The sequence below is a fragment of the Esox lucius genome, chromosome 6 (genome assembly GCF_011004845.1).
Source record: "Esox lucius isolate fEsoLuc1 chromosome 6, fEsoLuc1.pri, whole genome shotgun sequence".
Taxonomy (NCBI): domain Eukaryota; kingdom Metazoa; phylum Chordata; class Actinopteri; order Esociformes; family Esocidae; genus Esox; species Esox lucius.
Window position 1 is genome coordinate 9,061,770 of NC_047574.1, and position 14,997 is coordinate 9,076,766.

General features: G+C 41.2%; 1 protein-coding gene across 3 annotated transcripts in view; it reads right to left on the reverse strand.

The window, feature by feature from the left end:
* LOC105021402 (CUB and sushi domain-containing protein 1) overlaps nucleotides 1-14,997 on the reverse strand; it is a 398,226-nt gene that overhangs the window by 40,534 nt on the left and 342,695 nt on the right. For all 3 annotated transcript variants that reach the window (XM_020047620.2, XM_020047618.2, XM_020047621.2), the window contains exons 37-41: nucleotides 11,573-11,677; nucleotides 2,311-2,429; nucleotides 2,135-2,204; nucleotides 1,892-2,008; nucleotides 632-841 (exon numbers count right to left, since the gene is read on the reverse strand). In XM_020047620.2, the coding sequence (XP_019903179.2) occupies nucleotides 632-841; nucleotides 1,892-2,008; nucleotides 2,135-2,204; nucleotides 2,311-2,429; nucleotides 11,573-11,677 (621 nt within the window). The remainder of the gene's footprint in view (nucleotides 1-631; nucleotides 842-1,891; nucleotides 2,009-2,134; nucleotides 2,205-2,310; nucleotides 2,430-11,572; nucleotides 11,678-14,997) is intronic.

Consider the following 14,997-nt stretch of genomic DNA (forward strand, 5'->3'; position numbering starts at 1 on the left):
AGAAGATGATACACAGGGTTATCTGTTTTTAGAAGTGGAAGCTGTGTCCTCGACATGTAAATGGATACCTCTCCAGTGATTCTGAATGCTATTTCCAGATGGGAGCAGCCACTTAATGGAGTACCCTGTCATTGATTCTGATTGTGCAGATTCTCAGATAATCTTACTGACAGGCTCTTTGAGTCATTAAAGCTGACATTCCATCTATTTTACAATGACCCGTAAAGGGTGAATCTGGAATTGTTACATCAATATTTAGACCTATGAATTAATTATATGCAACCATTCATTCTTGAAGAAAATACATGCCTCATGAGCTTACTTCAGCTGCTGCATCCAATCATAATAAATGCCCAAAATATCAGCCTGTTTTACTCCGATGTTTGTAAACGAAGTTCACACAAACAAACAGCACACTGCCTCAAAACATGGTTGGGATGGTGAGAGAAGGTTCTCTGGGGGGAGTTGGGAGTTGTTTATTTTTAGTCGTTATATTTACTTTTGTTATGTTTATTCTACGTCTGTCATGTTTTTTTGTTTTCTTTCTGTCTCCATTTGCTCGAGGTGTTTTGTACGTTCTAATGAACCGTATTTGAAGCAACAAAACAAGATCATGGAGGACCACAGTCACCTTGGTAGGCCAGTTTGAATCCATGCCTGTTCTCAGAATGGTCACTGTAGAAGTGGATCACAGTCTCGTGTGTGGTGCTCAGCAGGTTGGGCGGTAGCTGACTTCCACTGAACTGTCCAATTAGGGAACTGCTGTGCTGTGGACCATTTCTAACCTCTAAAAAATCATGGTTGTCTTCAGAGGAGAAGTTAAGAAACTGAATATGAGCACCTACGAAACAAGAAAACACACTGTGTGAGAAAGGTGTCGCTCATTGGTTCTGTGTTTATGTCATCAGAACAAGCGTCAAAGCATTCCATTTTCATCAAAGCGTTACCTGTGTGGACATGTGTTGTAATCACCTAATGCATTCAGTATATGCACATTGCTCATTTAATGTGCTTTGTTTTGAACTATTACAAACCGTCTTTGTCAAGCAGCATCATAACACGTTGAAGAGAAACTCAACTCATAATTTCTGATGGTAGAGATTATAGTGCAATCAAGTACTGATATTATCTCATGCTTTTCCAGGGGAGAAAAGGGTGGGAAATTAATATAATCAATTTCAGCATTCTTGTTATGTTCTGGTCTTCCCAGAGTAGCAGAGGAAGGATTTTGGCCACTTGCTGATGCTTAGGACAGTCATTTAAAGAAGGATATTGCTGTATGCATCCTTGTTCAACATGGCTGTGTTAAGATGAATGTGCTCTGGATGAGAGCGTCCACTAAATAACTAAAATGTATACATTTAAATTTTCCTCTTTTCCATTGCTTTATTCAACACACTCCATCCTGTAATCAGTGTCTGCAAACCACTTTGTGTGTCATCTTTGAAATACTGGGCCATGTAAACAACACACATTTTGGTATACAGACACAACTCAAAATTATTATCATTATTCTTACTTGTGGAGAGGCTGCTTTATAAGGCAGAAAATTGCTTTTGGATATCTCCATGTTTTACAATAATTTTTTCTTAGGATTGGCAGAAATAATTCTTTGTACTCATAGGTAACCCTAAATAGCTACCTTTTTAAATCACTCACAATTGCCTTGTTAACATCTGGAACTGGCATTTTGTTCTGGAGTAATCTGAACTGCGAAGCAACATGAATAAATGGATGGCAACAAACAGCCCTCTTGTAAATTGCGTTACAGATTTAAACTGACTGCAAAGGTCTGAAAATGTAAATAAATTAAGTCATGTAAAAAAAATATATATAATAATAAAAAAAGAGAAAAGAAGCAATTATCGATGTGATAGCAAAGGTTCCTAACCATATCCAACTGGTAACAGAATCCTCCAGGTACAGTCCAGGTTTCCAGGGTAGTTGCCAGGGAATCCAGGACTTAAAATAACATTGGTCAAGTCGTGTACAGTGCCACCGCACTTTGCTGGAAAAGAAAACACACATAATGCATGTACGCCGGTGCATTTTGTAAAATGTCAGAGACAGCAAACAGCGACAAAAATAAAACAACGGACACTGAACGTGGGACTTGTTTTGAAAAGGTTCCTACCAATGCAGAGAGGCGGCGGGTAGTTCCACCGGCGTACGGTCCCTGGCATGCATGATATATGAGAGTGGCCCTGGGGGGGGGGGGAAGAACGCCATACCAGCCATCGTAAAGGTAGGGAGTGGACACAGCTGTGCTCATTCACCACACAGTAGTCCTTAAAAGGCACAAGCCCTCACCTGCAGCACGTATCCCGGTTCACAGCTGAACGACACCACCTCATTGACCATGTACCTGTCCCCTGTTTTGATCCCGTTGGCTGGCACCGTCGGCTCAGGGCAGGTGGTGAGACCCACGGCTGGATGAAGCAGAGAGAAAACAGGTGTCATCGTATCTGGCTAGTGGTTCTCACCGGATTAATGGTCGCTCTCGGTTCAGTTTGGTGATCATGTTTTTAGACTTCTGCTTCAGAACGGTACAGTATTTATCAAAGCTGGAGCAACAAGAAGCCAAGCACAAAGAGAGTTAAGTAGGATTATAGTACGCGGTTTAGAGAGACAGCTATATAATAGAAACACTGGTTATCGGCAAGATGACCACGGTTTTAAGTTTTGTAAATTCAAACAATTTTGTAATTTGCATGGATAAAACACCCAGTTGTGGAAAGTTCATGGAAATGAATGACTCCAATGAATTCGGGTACAAGGTGCAACATGATAAAACTACAGAATGCACTGGGAATGTGTGCAAACTGTGTCTACGATTTAGAATGCTAAAACAGTATTGTTCAATAATAATAACAATGAAAGCACAACCACTGGCCCGTGCAATTCATTTCGCATTGTGATATTCCTCATTTCTTGAAAAAAAAAAAAAAAAAAAAATCCGGGGGGTTTAAATTGAACACACTGCAGGATGAGAGTGTGAGAGAACATGTTGCCATGACAACCACGTCAGCCGAGCCAATGAAAGGAGACCCTGTATGCATTGGCCTTGTTTGGGTGTAACACGTAGGAAGCGGCGTGTCGCGGTGAGGGTGAGTAAACCTGCCTCGTTATCTCCCTCCCCATCCATGGCAAAGCCCTTTCACCTGCATTGCTTGGGCTTAAATTACACAGCATAACACAGGCCAACGCTACCGTCCCACGGCTAATGTGCAGGTGACCGTTTCAAACATGGACCTCTGGATGACTGTGCATGTGTTGGGAGGGCTACGGATATTGGTGGTGCTCTGCGCAGGGGCCGCGGCGGCCACAAGGGGGGGGGGGGGGGGGGGGGGGGGGGGGGGGGGGGCCTACAACAAAAACGGACTAATTTGTGTCTCACCTTACAGTTGAAAGTGATACAAATATTAATGTACCGCACAAGGCACCATATTGAAATCTGGCAGTGTGCCAGCAGTAGTCATGCCTGTCGTTGGCATTCACTCAATTAGCCCATGAGTGCTGTCCAAGTATTTGTGCAAGAGCTAGATTGCTCTCGCTTTTCACTGCCATCTAGTGGCGGTATTGGGTAACGGCGCTTCAAATCAGATCACTTCTGGTTTGAGCTCATATCCAAGCAGAATAAAAGAGAAGGCTGCATAAGGTACAAGCTAGGGGTGTGCCGAACTCACCATACCTTTATGCATAATCGTATCTGTTTCAAACGCCTTACTGCTCATAATCGGATATACTCGTAATCCGAAAACCAGGAATTGAGCTTTATATGCCTGTAAAGCCTATAACTGAACACACTACGCAATCACTCAGAGCCTCAGACTACATCGCTGTACCCTCTCCCAATCACACGTCTCAATGCGAGAACCTTATCCAGCCTGATAGTCAGTTATCAACACCGGCGTAACTATGCAGGGGGTGTGGCTGCACCGGGGCCCGCGGTGGGTGGGTGGGGGGGGGCCCGCGGTCGGTGGGGGGGGGGGCCTGCGGCGGGTGGGGGGTGGATGGGGGTGCCCGTGCTTGCCCTCTACGATAAGTGTTTTTCAGCATTTTTGTTTGATGTCGTGCTGTTTTGCGTGGATAGCAGCTTCACATGCGTAAACCGCATCGTAGTTTTTCCGCTGATCCATCGACCTTGTTAATATGCCCGGCCGGCAATACATTTATATCCCGGCAACACAACAAAGCACGGGCTTAGCTAAGAACATAACGACAGGACGACAGCAATAGAACACGACGGACAAATAGGCGTAGTACTACTAACTACAACGCACCATAGACAGAGAAAAACAATGGCCTCAGTGAAGTTGACAGAAAATATAACTGGATTGATACCAACACAACTAAGGTGTCTGATATTCACGTAACTTTTTTTTCGAGAAACTAGATTTGCTTTTCGGTGAGCAAACGGACGGGACCTGTGTGTGTGTGCGCGCGCGCGCGTGTGTGTGTGTGTGTGTGTGTGTGTGTGTGTCTCTAGGAGATGAACAGGAGGAGGAACAGTGCTTGTTCCAACCAAATAGTGACAGCAGACTTAACCTACATCCCACCTGTTTCTTTGCAGACAGAGATACTAGGCAATTGCATTTTTACAATGACAGAGACGCATGCTGCAGCTGAATATATATATATATATATATATATATTTCCAATCACTGAGAAATAGGATTTTATTTTTTTATATCATAGTCATATTCAGAGATTCTCCACATCTGTTCTGATACTCGTCTCAGCGCACCCTTAGAAGGAGCTCCATTTATCTTACTCACTAGGCCTTGGAAAGATAAGTCCTTATGTACCTACCTTAGTATTTTAAGTGTGTATTTAATGCTATGGCTGAATAAAATACAGTTTCATTTTAAACGTTTATGTTAAGATTTAAGATTGCAGTCACTAATTTTATGGTCATTTTATTTTGGACAGCAACTTTTCCCCTCACCAAAGAGCTAATAGGTTTCCAAGTGTTTTGCCATTTGGCCATGAATACATTTTTAAATATACAGTTGAAGTCAGAAGTTTACATACACTTCAGTTGAAGTCATTAAAACTACTTTTTCAACCACTCCACAGATTTGATGTTAACAAACTACAGTTTTGGCAAGTCAGTTAGGACATCTGCTTTGACAAGTATAATTTCCAACAATTGTTTACAGACCGATTATTTCACTTATAATTCACTATCTCACAATTCCAGTGGGTCAGAGGTTCACATACAGTGAGCTGACTGTGCTGTTAAACAGCTTGGCAAATTCCAGAAAATGCTGTCATGGTTTAGATGCTTCTGGCTAATTGACATAATCTGAGTCAATCGAAGGTGTACCTGAGGATGTACTGTGTTTCAAGGCCTACATTCAAACCCAGTGCCTCTTTGCTTGACATAATGGGAAAATCTAAAGAAATCAGCCAAATAATTGTAGATCACAAGTTTGGTTCATTCGTGGGAGCAATTTCCAAATGCCTGAAGGCACCACGTTTATCTGTACAAAAAATAGTACGCAAGTATAGATACCCTGCGACCACGCAGCCATTACACTGCTCAGGAAGGAGACACAGGAAGGACTGGTGCACTTCACAAAATGGATGGTATCATCAGGAAGGGAACTTATGCAGATAAACTGAAGCAACATCAGTCAGGAAGTTAAAGGTTGGTCGCAAGTGGGTCTTCCAAATGGACAACAAGCCCAAGAATACTTCCAAAATTCTGACAAAATGGCTTAAGGAAAACCGTTAAGTTAAGTTATTGGAGTGGCCACCACAAAGTCCTGACCTTAATCTTATAGAAAATATCTTGGCAGAACTGAAAAATGTTATGCAAGCAAGGAGGCCCACAAACCTGACTCAGTTACATCAGTTCTGCCAGGAGGAATGGGGCAAAATTCACCCAAGTCTTTGTGGGAAGCATGTGGAAGGCTACCCGAATGGTTTGACACAATTTAAAGGCAATGCTACCAAATATTAATTTAATGTATGTAAACTTCTGACTCACTGGGAATGTGATGAAAGAAAGAAAAACTGAAATCAATCATTGTCTCTAATATTATTCTGACATTTTACATTCTGAAAATAAAATAGTGAGCCCAACTGACCTAAGACGGGGAAGTTTTACTAGGATTTAATGTCAGGAATTGTGAAGAACTGAGTTGGAATGTATTTAGCTAAGGTGCATGTAAACTTCTGACTTCAACTGTAGGTATTATTTACAATATTTCAGGTGTGATCTTATTTTTGATATTAGTCAACATTATCGAAACTCTCAGTCTTGTATTGTGAAAATGTCATTAAACTATTTAAATGACCTGTTTGACTGCGCCAGTCAGAATATGAACTCTAAAAAGTGCAATTCTTTCTCTGGGCAGTTACTTAGAACACTGGCTTTTATCAAACTACTAGCACATCCTTTATTTTGATCAATATCACTTGTTAATTCCAATTCCATCTGGCTGACACTCACATTACACATACTAATCATTTGAAGTGGTTTTCTGCTGAGTAAATCAATAAAATGCCACATGGCCATAGTCTCAGAAGGAAAATGATAACCCTTGAGGGGAAAAATCTGACATTTTCTCCACAACCACAATCCCACTGGACTAATTCCAGGCAAGAATTCAGCCTTCAAGATCCAGAAAGTCTAACATTTGATACACTTGTCTCCAAACCCGAGCTCTTATAAATTCAACATTTTGATGTGTGACCAAATCACACGGCATTAATCTTCCTACTGCATTATAGCTTTGGCACTTTGTAACTACAGTGCAAAAGACAGATTCAGTCTAGGCTCATTAACATGCTGCCACAGTGAATCTAATGCAAAGATTTCTGGATGAATATACAATATGTCAATGGCAGCTATCTCCATGCAAATATAAGAAGCCACTCTCGTTCTACCAGAAAGTAACTGTACACGCAATTCAGAACAAAGTACAGTTTATGGTCCTTTACATTCACTTCCCTACCAACTTCTGCAGAACAATCCCAGTGATGTGTCTTCCTACTAAAGCAAATTGGTAAAGAATGCATACTAAATTAGTCTAATCAGTGGTATTCAACTTTGGACCTCAAAGCCAGTTCCACTAAATCTTTTCATGTCAACCTTTTAATCAGGGGCTTATTTAGATGTGGGACACCAGGTGGGTGCCATTAATGAGAACAGAAAAGCAGCAGGAACCAGACAGTGTTGGGTAAGAGTAGAATGCTTCTGGTCTAAATCACTTGATTTAGAACATCCTGACATTCTCAGCATCCTGACATTCTCAGCATGTCTCCGTTTTGTCCGAAATGTTTAAGCAGGGGCCAGCTGAGATTCTTGCCCAGCGCAGGCACACATATCTCAGGTCCGGAACTGCCTGCTCAGCCTTGTCTTGATTATTAACACCTAGGGTGATCACAGAGACATTCTCACAAACTACAACAACCAGGATTAAGAAAATGTGGTCGTGGTGAGGTGAAGGGTTAAGAGAGTCCATTTGAGGCTAGACATGATTAGGTTGCCTTTTTTCATTATTGGATGGAAGCTGGCAACTGAGCCAAGACTGAGTGGGTTAACCCAGTTAAACCAGCACGGAGGCTTGTGTCGTGGGATATGTACCGACCAGATGTCACAACCTCTGTTCCTTTCCATTTAAGTGCCGGCCAGTCTTCATAATAGCAGACTATATGTGCAGACAGGCGTTACGATGCTGTTGTTTTTTTAAGGATGTAGGGCACTAAGATTATTGCTCTTCATGCAGCAAGCCAATATAGGTTACTTTCCATGTTAGATCTCTTAGGGTTGACAATGTATCACAACATACTGGCTGCACTTTAGGGGATTTCCTTTATAAGGCTACATATTCCAGTCAAACCGGTCCATGCATATAATTGATTATGACACCATTATGTCATGTTTTTGTTGGCTTTGGAATTCAGATGTTGTTGGGAGTTATTTTTCTGAATTTTTTTCCCAGTAAGAAACAAAATATATTGAACCCAAACATCTAAAGTGTCTACATCAGATGCTTAATTGCATAACTAAGATAAGTCGCTAAGAATTTATCTAAAATCAACTATGACTGTTCATAATTCATTCATGAAGTTTTACTGACAATGTTGTAAAAACAAACATAATTGCCACTTCACATATGTTTTAAACTTTTTTATATTTCTATACTTTGTTATTCAAGCAATTCAATTCTTTGTTTAACAAGTATATGAGGGACAGACGCTCACTTCGCCTAGCCACATTCAACTAAGAGCAAAGTGAACCTAGAACAATCCTTAAGTGACCAGGGAGAGGGGAAATAGACAAATTCGAATCCCCACTGAGATGACAGAGATAGTGGCAGTGAAATTGGAGGTGTTAAGGATGAATTAAGTGAAATGGTATACATCAGGGTATGCCACAGAAGCTAAAGGCCACTGTTACTTCTGTAGAGACAGAGCCAGATGAGCCAACCAGTCACATAGACAGAGGATCTCTGATGCTATCAGTTCTCACACAGCAAAGATTGGAAGCCCATTTCAGAATACAAAGGAGGAATTCACATCAGACACCAAATCATGTAAGAAGTGCAGTGGCATAAGGTAGAAACATTTGACTATATGGATTTAATTTAGGGTTAACATAGTTTATGTTGTACTTCACTAATGCCAGGTAATTAATTATATTGTGTATGTACAATTTATGCAAGTTATATTTATATTTCTTCTGACATGAAGTAGTGTGTCTGGACACCATGGTTGCCTTCCACAATGTTCCAGGCTTAAAGCGTCTGTATGTAATTGAACCTCAGTCTAGCATGAACTGTCGGTGCCTACATCACTGCCTAGGTTACAGTCTATGTCACTGGGTACGTCAATGCCTGTCACTGCTTAAGTCACTGCCTAGGTTACAGTCTATGTCACTGGGTACGTCAATGCCTATGTCACTGCTTAAGTCACTGCCTAGGTTACAGTCAAAGTATTTCCAAAACATATTCTGCCATGTCACCTTCGAAATCAGTTTTAATCTTAACACTGAGACTTTCTGTCAGCAACAAAGTAAAGCAAGCTGATAGTTTTCTTTTGAATACCCGCACTTAAGAGTTTCATACATTATCTCCCGGTGGATGACAATGTAAAGGAATGGGGGATACATCTACTCAGAATGATTGCTTTGGAGGATATAACACACCCAGAGTTAGGTGCTTGAAAAAGGACTTCTTCAAAGTGCAATCCTACAGAAAAAGCAGTTGAGGAGGTGGTAGGAAATGCCTTTACAAGTCAAAACTATCCAGATAGTCTGTCTCCTCCTTTGCCTCTAACTTCATGCAGTGCAGATTCTGGCTACCTGTAGCCATTAAAAAAGTCAACGTTCAAACTCTTTTCCAGGCTCCATTAAGACTGGCACGCTTTAATGTACAGTCTAACAAACAAGAGTTTGTTCACTTGACAACACCTGGGACTACTTCACCAGAAGTAAATAGTCATGACACAAAGATTGCTTTCACGTGAAAGTCTTACCTTTCCCATATTTTAAAAGAAACGACATGGGAGGAAATAGTGTTAACTGGCTTGCTTAGGGACAACATAATAGGTTCTTTCAACTCGGGGATTAGAACCAGCAACCCTCTGTTTTACTGGGCTATATAAGGCTCTTTCTTCAGGCTCACACACAATACAGAGACAGCCTTGGTGAAGGTTGTAAATGACCTGCTCATGACTACAAATCCAGTTCTGGACTTCAGTGCTGTTTCTTGACAGTAGATTATTGTGGTTCTACTGTAGCGCCTCTGAGGGAACACTCTCTAAACACAAGCCGTATGACATCAGAGATGTTCACCGTAAGCTGTGGTGTCCCACAAGGGTCAGTGATGGGACCCATTCTGTTCCTGCTCTACATCACCTCACTTGATCTTCAAACAGCTCAGTGTAGAAATCCAAAGCTTACAGGTGCACAGACATGAGTACATCAAAACCATGTTTGATGTGGCCTCAGGTGGTCCAACTGTCTGGATAAGGTAAAATGTTGGATGCAGTACAACTTCCTCCAACTCAGTCAAAGACAGAAGCAATGTTGATCATCAACTCGTGAAGCAACTTCTGACGTCATAGCCACATCAGTCCCCTCGACACAGTCATCACCAACCTCATCATTCCCCTCTCCTCAGTCATCACCAACCTCATCATTCCCCTCTCCATCTTTCCCCTCTACTCAGTCATCACCAACCAAATCATTCCCTCCTTCATCACCAACCTCACCATTCTGCTCTCCTCAGTCATCACCAACCTCAGCATTGCCCCTCTTCAGTCAAGGCAAACTAAATATTTCCCAGTCCTCAGTCAACATCAACTTGGCTGTGAAAGTTGACCTAAGTGTAAAATGTTATTCACCTGAAGAACATCTCTCGCATAAGACCCTCCTCCACCACATTGGATGCCTGAAAAGCTTATCCAAGCATTTGTTTTCTCCAGAATTGATTATGGGAGCGCCGTTGCATGCAAACTAAATTCATACATTAAATATCATAAAAAAACATTGCCGCAAGGATCTTAACACAAAAAAAGCAAGTTTGCACACATCGGCCCTTTCCTTGCTGACCTCTATTGGCTTCCCGTCCCAGAAATAATTTAATTAAAATTCTACTCCTGGTCTAGATGGTCCAAAATGGCATCAGACCTGCCTACCTGTCCAATCTAACTCTTCCCTCATGAACTTAAACAGCAACCCTACGGCCAAGCCATGGCAAACTGCTTCACGCACCAATGATCCATATCCAAACAATGGGGGACTGTGACTTTTCCCTGGAAATCCTCTTCTGTCAATATCAATGCTGTTCAGACTTTTGGCCATAAGACAAAACTTTATTAGCTGGCCCATTTTTCCTTCTAGATATAAATTGTTGTTTTACAATTTGTTCACTTTTGTATTTCTTTGTTTCTTAAAAACATATAATAATAATAACAACCACAAAATAATACAGGCGCTTAATAAAAGGAGGTTTGCAAAGGCAATACCTTATAATTACTATAGACCCAATCACTGCTGAGATATATAGGAAAATATTCATTCAAAGGCCTGACAAGCATCCTAAGGATTTGTACCCATTTATAAGACATTATGATCAATATCAAGTTCAAAAATGAAATATGATTGGTCGGTACAATTTTTAAAGCAAAGAGAAATGTGTGTGTATGTGTGAGATCCGGGTCTGTGTGTACATATGGGTACCAGATGTCCACACAAAGTTACTGAAACCTGATAAAGCGCGTCCCCACAAGGTCCCCACAAGGTCCCCACAAGGTCCCCCACAAGTATTTACTGGGAAAAGTTGGCTTAGGAATTATGGTAAAATTCATAGTTGGATGTAGTGTTAGAATTTGGGTTAATTTAATGTTAGGGTTAAGAGTGGGGTTACATATTAGGGCTAGTTTAAGTTAAGTTATGGAAAAACACAATTCTGGGTTTCCGGGCACTACAAGGATTAAAAACCAATTTTGTGTGCCTAAGCAAAAAGGGAAACCTTGTAGATTCATTTTTTCAAGGGGAAAAGGAGGTGGAGATAATGAAAGTTATCAACCCCAAGTATGATAAGACTGTACTCACTTTTGTACTCAAGGTGGAATCCAGCCGCAACAACACTGATATCACTCTGGAAGTGAAGATAAAGCTGATTGGAGGTACTGTTCAGCAAAGCAGGAGCAGTTGTACCTGAAACATATCACAGCATAACAATAATCTTACTGCGAAAATAAATATCACTAGCAATACTAATTTATGACGATGTGTTTGTCAAATGCCTAGAGCTCATATCGATGGCCAAAACATAAATAACAGCTGTTTGCTCTTCTATGGTCATTTCCGCTCCTTGAAAACAAAATAAACATGCTTTGAAATTCTGACAGTGGTCATTGAAGTTTGTCGCTGCTCTTCAGTAAGAACTGAGCTCCCAGAGGAGATTTCATCAAAGCTTTCCAAGGGGCAGTCAACCATCAGACCGCTGAGAGGGAGGAAATACAACTTTAAAAAGTCTGCCGAGCTCGGAGATATTGGTCGGTATAGTATGGCTGATACCCTTACTTTTTGGATGGTATCCTTTGGCTCATGCAGCTGTAAACTGGAACATATTGTTCACTGTGAGTAAGCAAACATGCTGTTGAAAAAGCACTTGAGTGCTATAACAGGACATTTTATAACGGGGAAACCGTGTCATTCATCACTTCTGTCAAACTTTATAATAGAAATACATCTTTGGTGTCTTTGGCATTGGTTAGTTGAATGAAGACATTTAAAACTACCCTAGGCAAATTCAAGATACAGTAACAGATTATGCTGAGATTCCAGTTCATTAGCAGGCTCCTAAGTCTTTTGGAATATACTCAGAGTTCATTCAAACCCCAGCTAACTAGTTCTGTGTCATAGGGAAAACAATTAATACGTTATTTAAACAATGTCATAACATATTACGCCTTTATCCTCCCAGGCATCTTGATAGGTTTTGAAGGTTTTCCATGAGACAGCAATAATGTCCTTTACTCTTTAATGACAAACGTTGACTCACTAAATGCAAATGACAAGTTCACATTCAATAACAATTTACAATGATAATGTTAATAAAAAGCTCCTGCAAAGCACTGAAATATATTAAGATATGGTCACCTGCAAATCGTGTTATTGACCCACCCACTTTGCAAGGTGCCTGTGCAATGTAATGGGATCCAGTATAGCATGGCAGCAGAAGAGTGGAGGTATAAAGCAGTCTGAGTGCATTATGCTGATGATTGCGGTCTGTAAAATGCTCCTTAACGCTTGAATGACTTGACTAATAATTTTTGAATGAAGTTTGACAGCTCTGTGGAGCTCATCCACTGTCCAGCTATTCAGAGGTCCATAATTTCTATTAGTGAGACAGGCATCTCCAGCATTTCTTGAGCTTGTCAGATAAGTCACAGATAAGATTAAAATGCACTTTGTGGGATTGAATCTGGCACATTTAAAAATCTACATTTGATTAGGTACTCGGAAACTGTTTTATGATTTAAGAAAATCTTGATCTGAACTTTCGGCCAGGAGGCAGTTAGTGTTGTTATTGTGGCCCCATTTGGGTAAAAGGAAAGGAAAACCAATTTCAATGTTTTTCAACATTATTTCTTTGACATTCATCTTTGAAAACAATGAAGCTAAAACCCACCAATAAATGACAAAGCTGCAGAATGACACAGGTATACTGACAGTAACCGAGGCGTTCACAAGAATGTGTGAAAGTAGATTTACCATATTGTTTTCTTAAAGAGAATATACAGTATCTCACAAAAGTCAGTACACCCCTCACATTTTTGCTAATATTTCAGTATATCTTTTCATGTGACAACACTGAAGAAATGACACTTTACTACAATGTAATGTAGTGAGTGTACAGCTTGTATAACAGTGTAAATTTGCTGTCCCCTCAAAATAACTCAACACACAGCCATTAATGTTTAAACCGCTGGCAACAAAAGTGAGTACACCCCTAAGTAAAAATGTCCAAATTGGGCCCAATTAGCTATTTACCCTCCCCGGTGTCATGTGACTTGTTAGTGTTACAAGGTCTCAGGAGTGAATGGGGAGCAGGTGTGTTAAATTTGGTGTTATAGCTCTCACACTCCCTCATACTGGTCACTGGAAGTTCAACATGGCACCTCATGGCAAAGAACTCTCTGAGGACCTGAAAAAAATATTTGTTGCTCGACATAAAGATTGCCTAGGCTATAAGAACATTGCCAAGACCCTGAAACTGAGCTGCAGCTCAGTGGCCAAGACCATTCAGCGGTTTAACAGGACAGGTTCCTCTCAGAACAGGCCTCGCCAATGTCGACAAAAAAAGTTGAGTGCACGTGCTCAGCGTCATATCTAGAGGTTGTCTTTGGGAAATAGACGTATGAGCTTGCTGCAGAGTTTGAACGGGTCGGGGGTCAGCCTGTCAGACCATACGCCCTACACTGCATCAAATTGGTCTGCATGGCTGTCATCCCAGAAGGGAGCCTCTTCTAAAGATGATGCACAAGAAAGCCCGCAAACAGTTTGCTGAAGACAAGCAGACTAAGGACATGGATTACTGGAAACATGTCCTATGGTCTGAAGAGACCAAGATAAACATATTTGGTTCAGATGGTGTCAAGCGTGTGTGGCGGCAACCAGGGGAGGAGTACAAAGACAAGTGTGTCTTGCCTACAGTCAAGCATGGTGGTGGGAGTGTCATGGTCTGGGGCTACATGTGTGCTGCCGGCAACCATGAATGCCAACATGTACTGTGACATACTGAAGCAGAGCATGATCCCCTCCCTTCGAAGACTGGGCCACAGGGCAGTATTCCAATATGATAACAACCCCAAACACACCTCAAAGATGACCACTGCCTTGCTAAAGAAGCTGAGGACTGGCAAAGCATGTCTCCAGACCTAAACCCTATTGAGCATCTGTGGGGCATCCTCAAACGTAAGGTGGAGGAGCACAAGGTCTCTAACATCCACCAGCTCTGTGATATCGTCATGGAGGAGTGGAAGAGGACTCCAGTGGCAACCTGTGAAGCTCTGGTGAACTCCATGCCCAGAGGGTTAAGGCAGTGCTGGAAAATAATGGTGGCCCACAAAATATTGACACGTTGGGGCCAATTTGGACATTTTCACTTAGGGGTGTACTCACTTTTGTTGCCAGCAGTTTAGACATAAATGGCTGTGTGTTGTGTTATTTTGAGGGACAGCAAATTTACACTGTTATACAAGCTGTAAACTCACTACTTTACGTAGTAGCAAAATGTCATTTCTTCTGTGTTGTCACATGAAAAGATAATCAAATATTTACAGAAATATGAGGGGTGTACTCACTTTTGTGAGATACTATATATACAAAAAAAATAGAGGGAGATTCTCTTGCATTGTCCAACCAATCCAGTAAATGTAGAGGAGTTACATGCCCGTATCACTGGCACAGGCTTTCCTTCAGAATTGGTTAAAAGAGTAAAATAATTTAGCAAATTTGGAAGTTAGGTA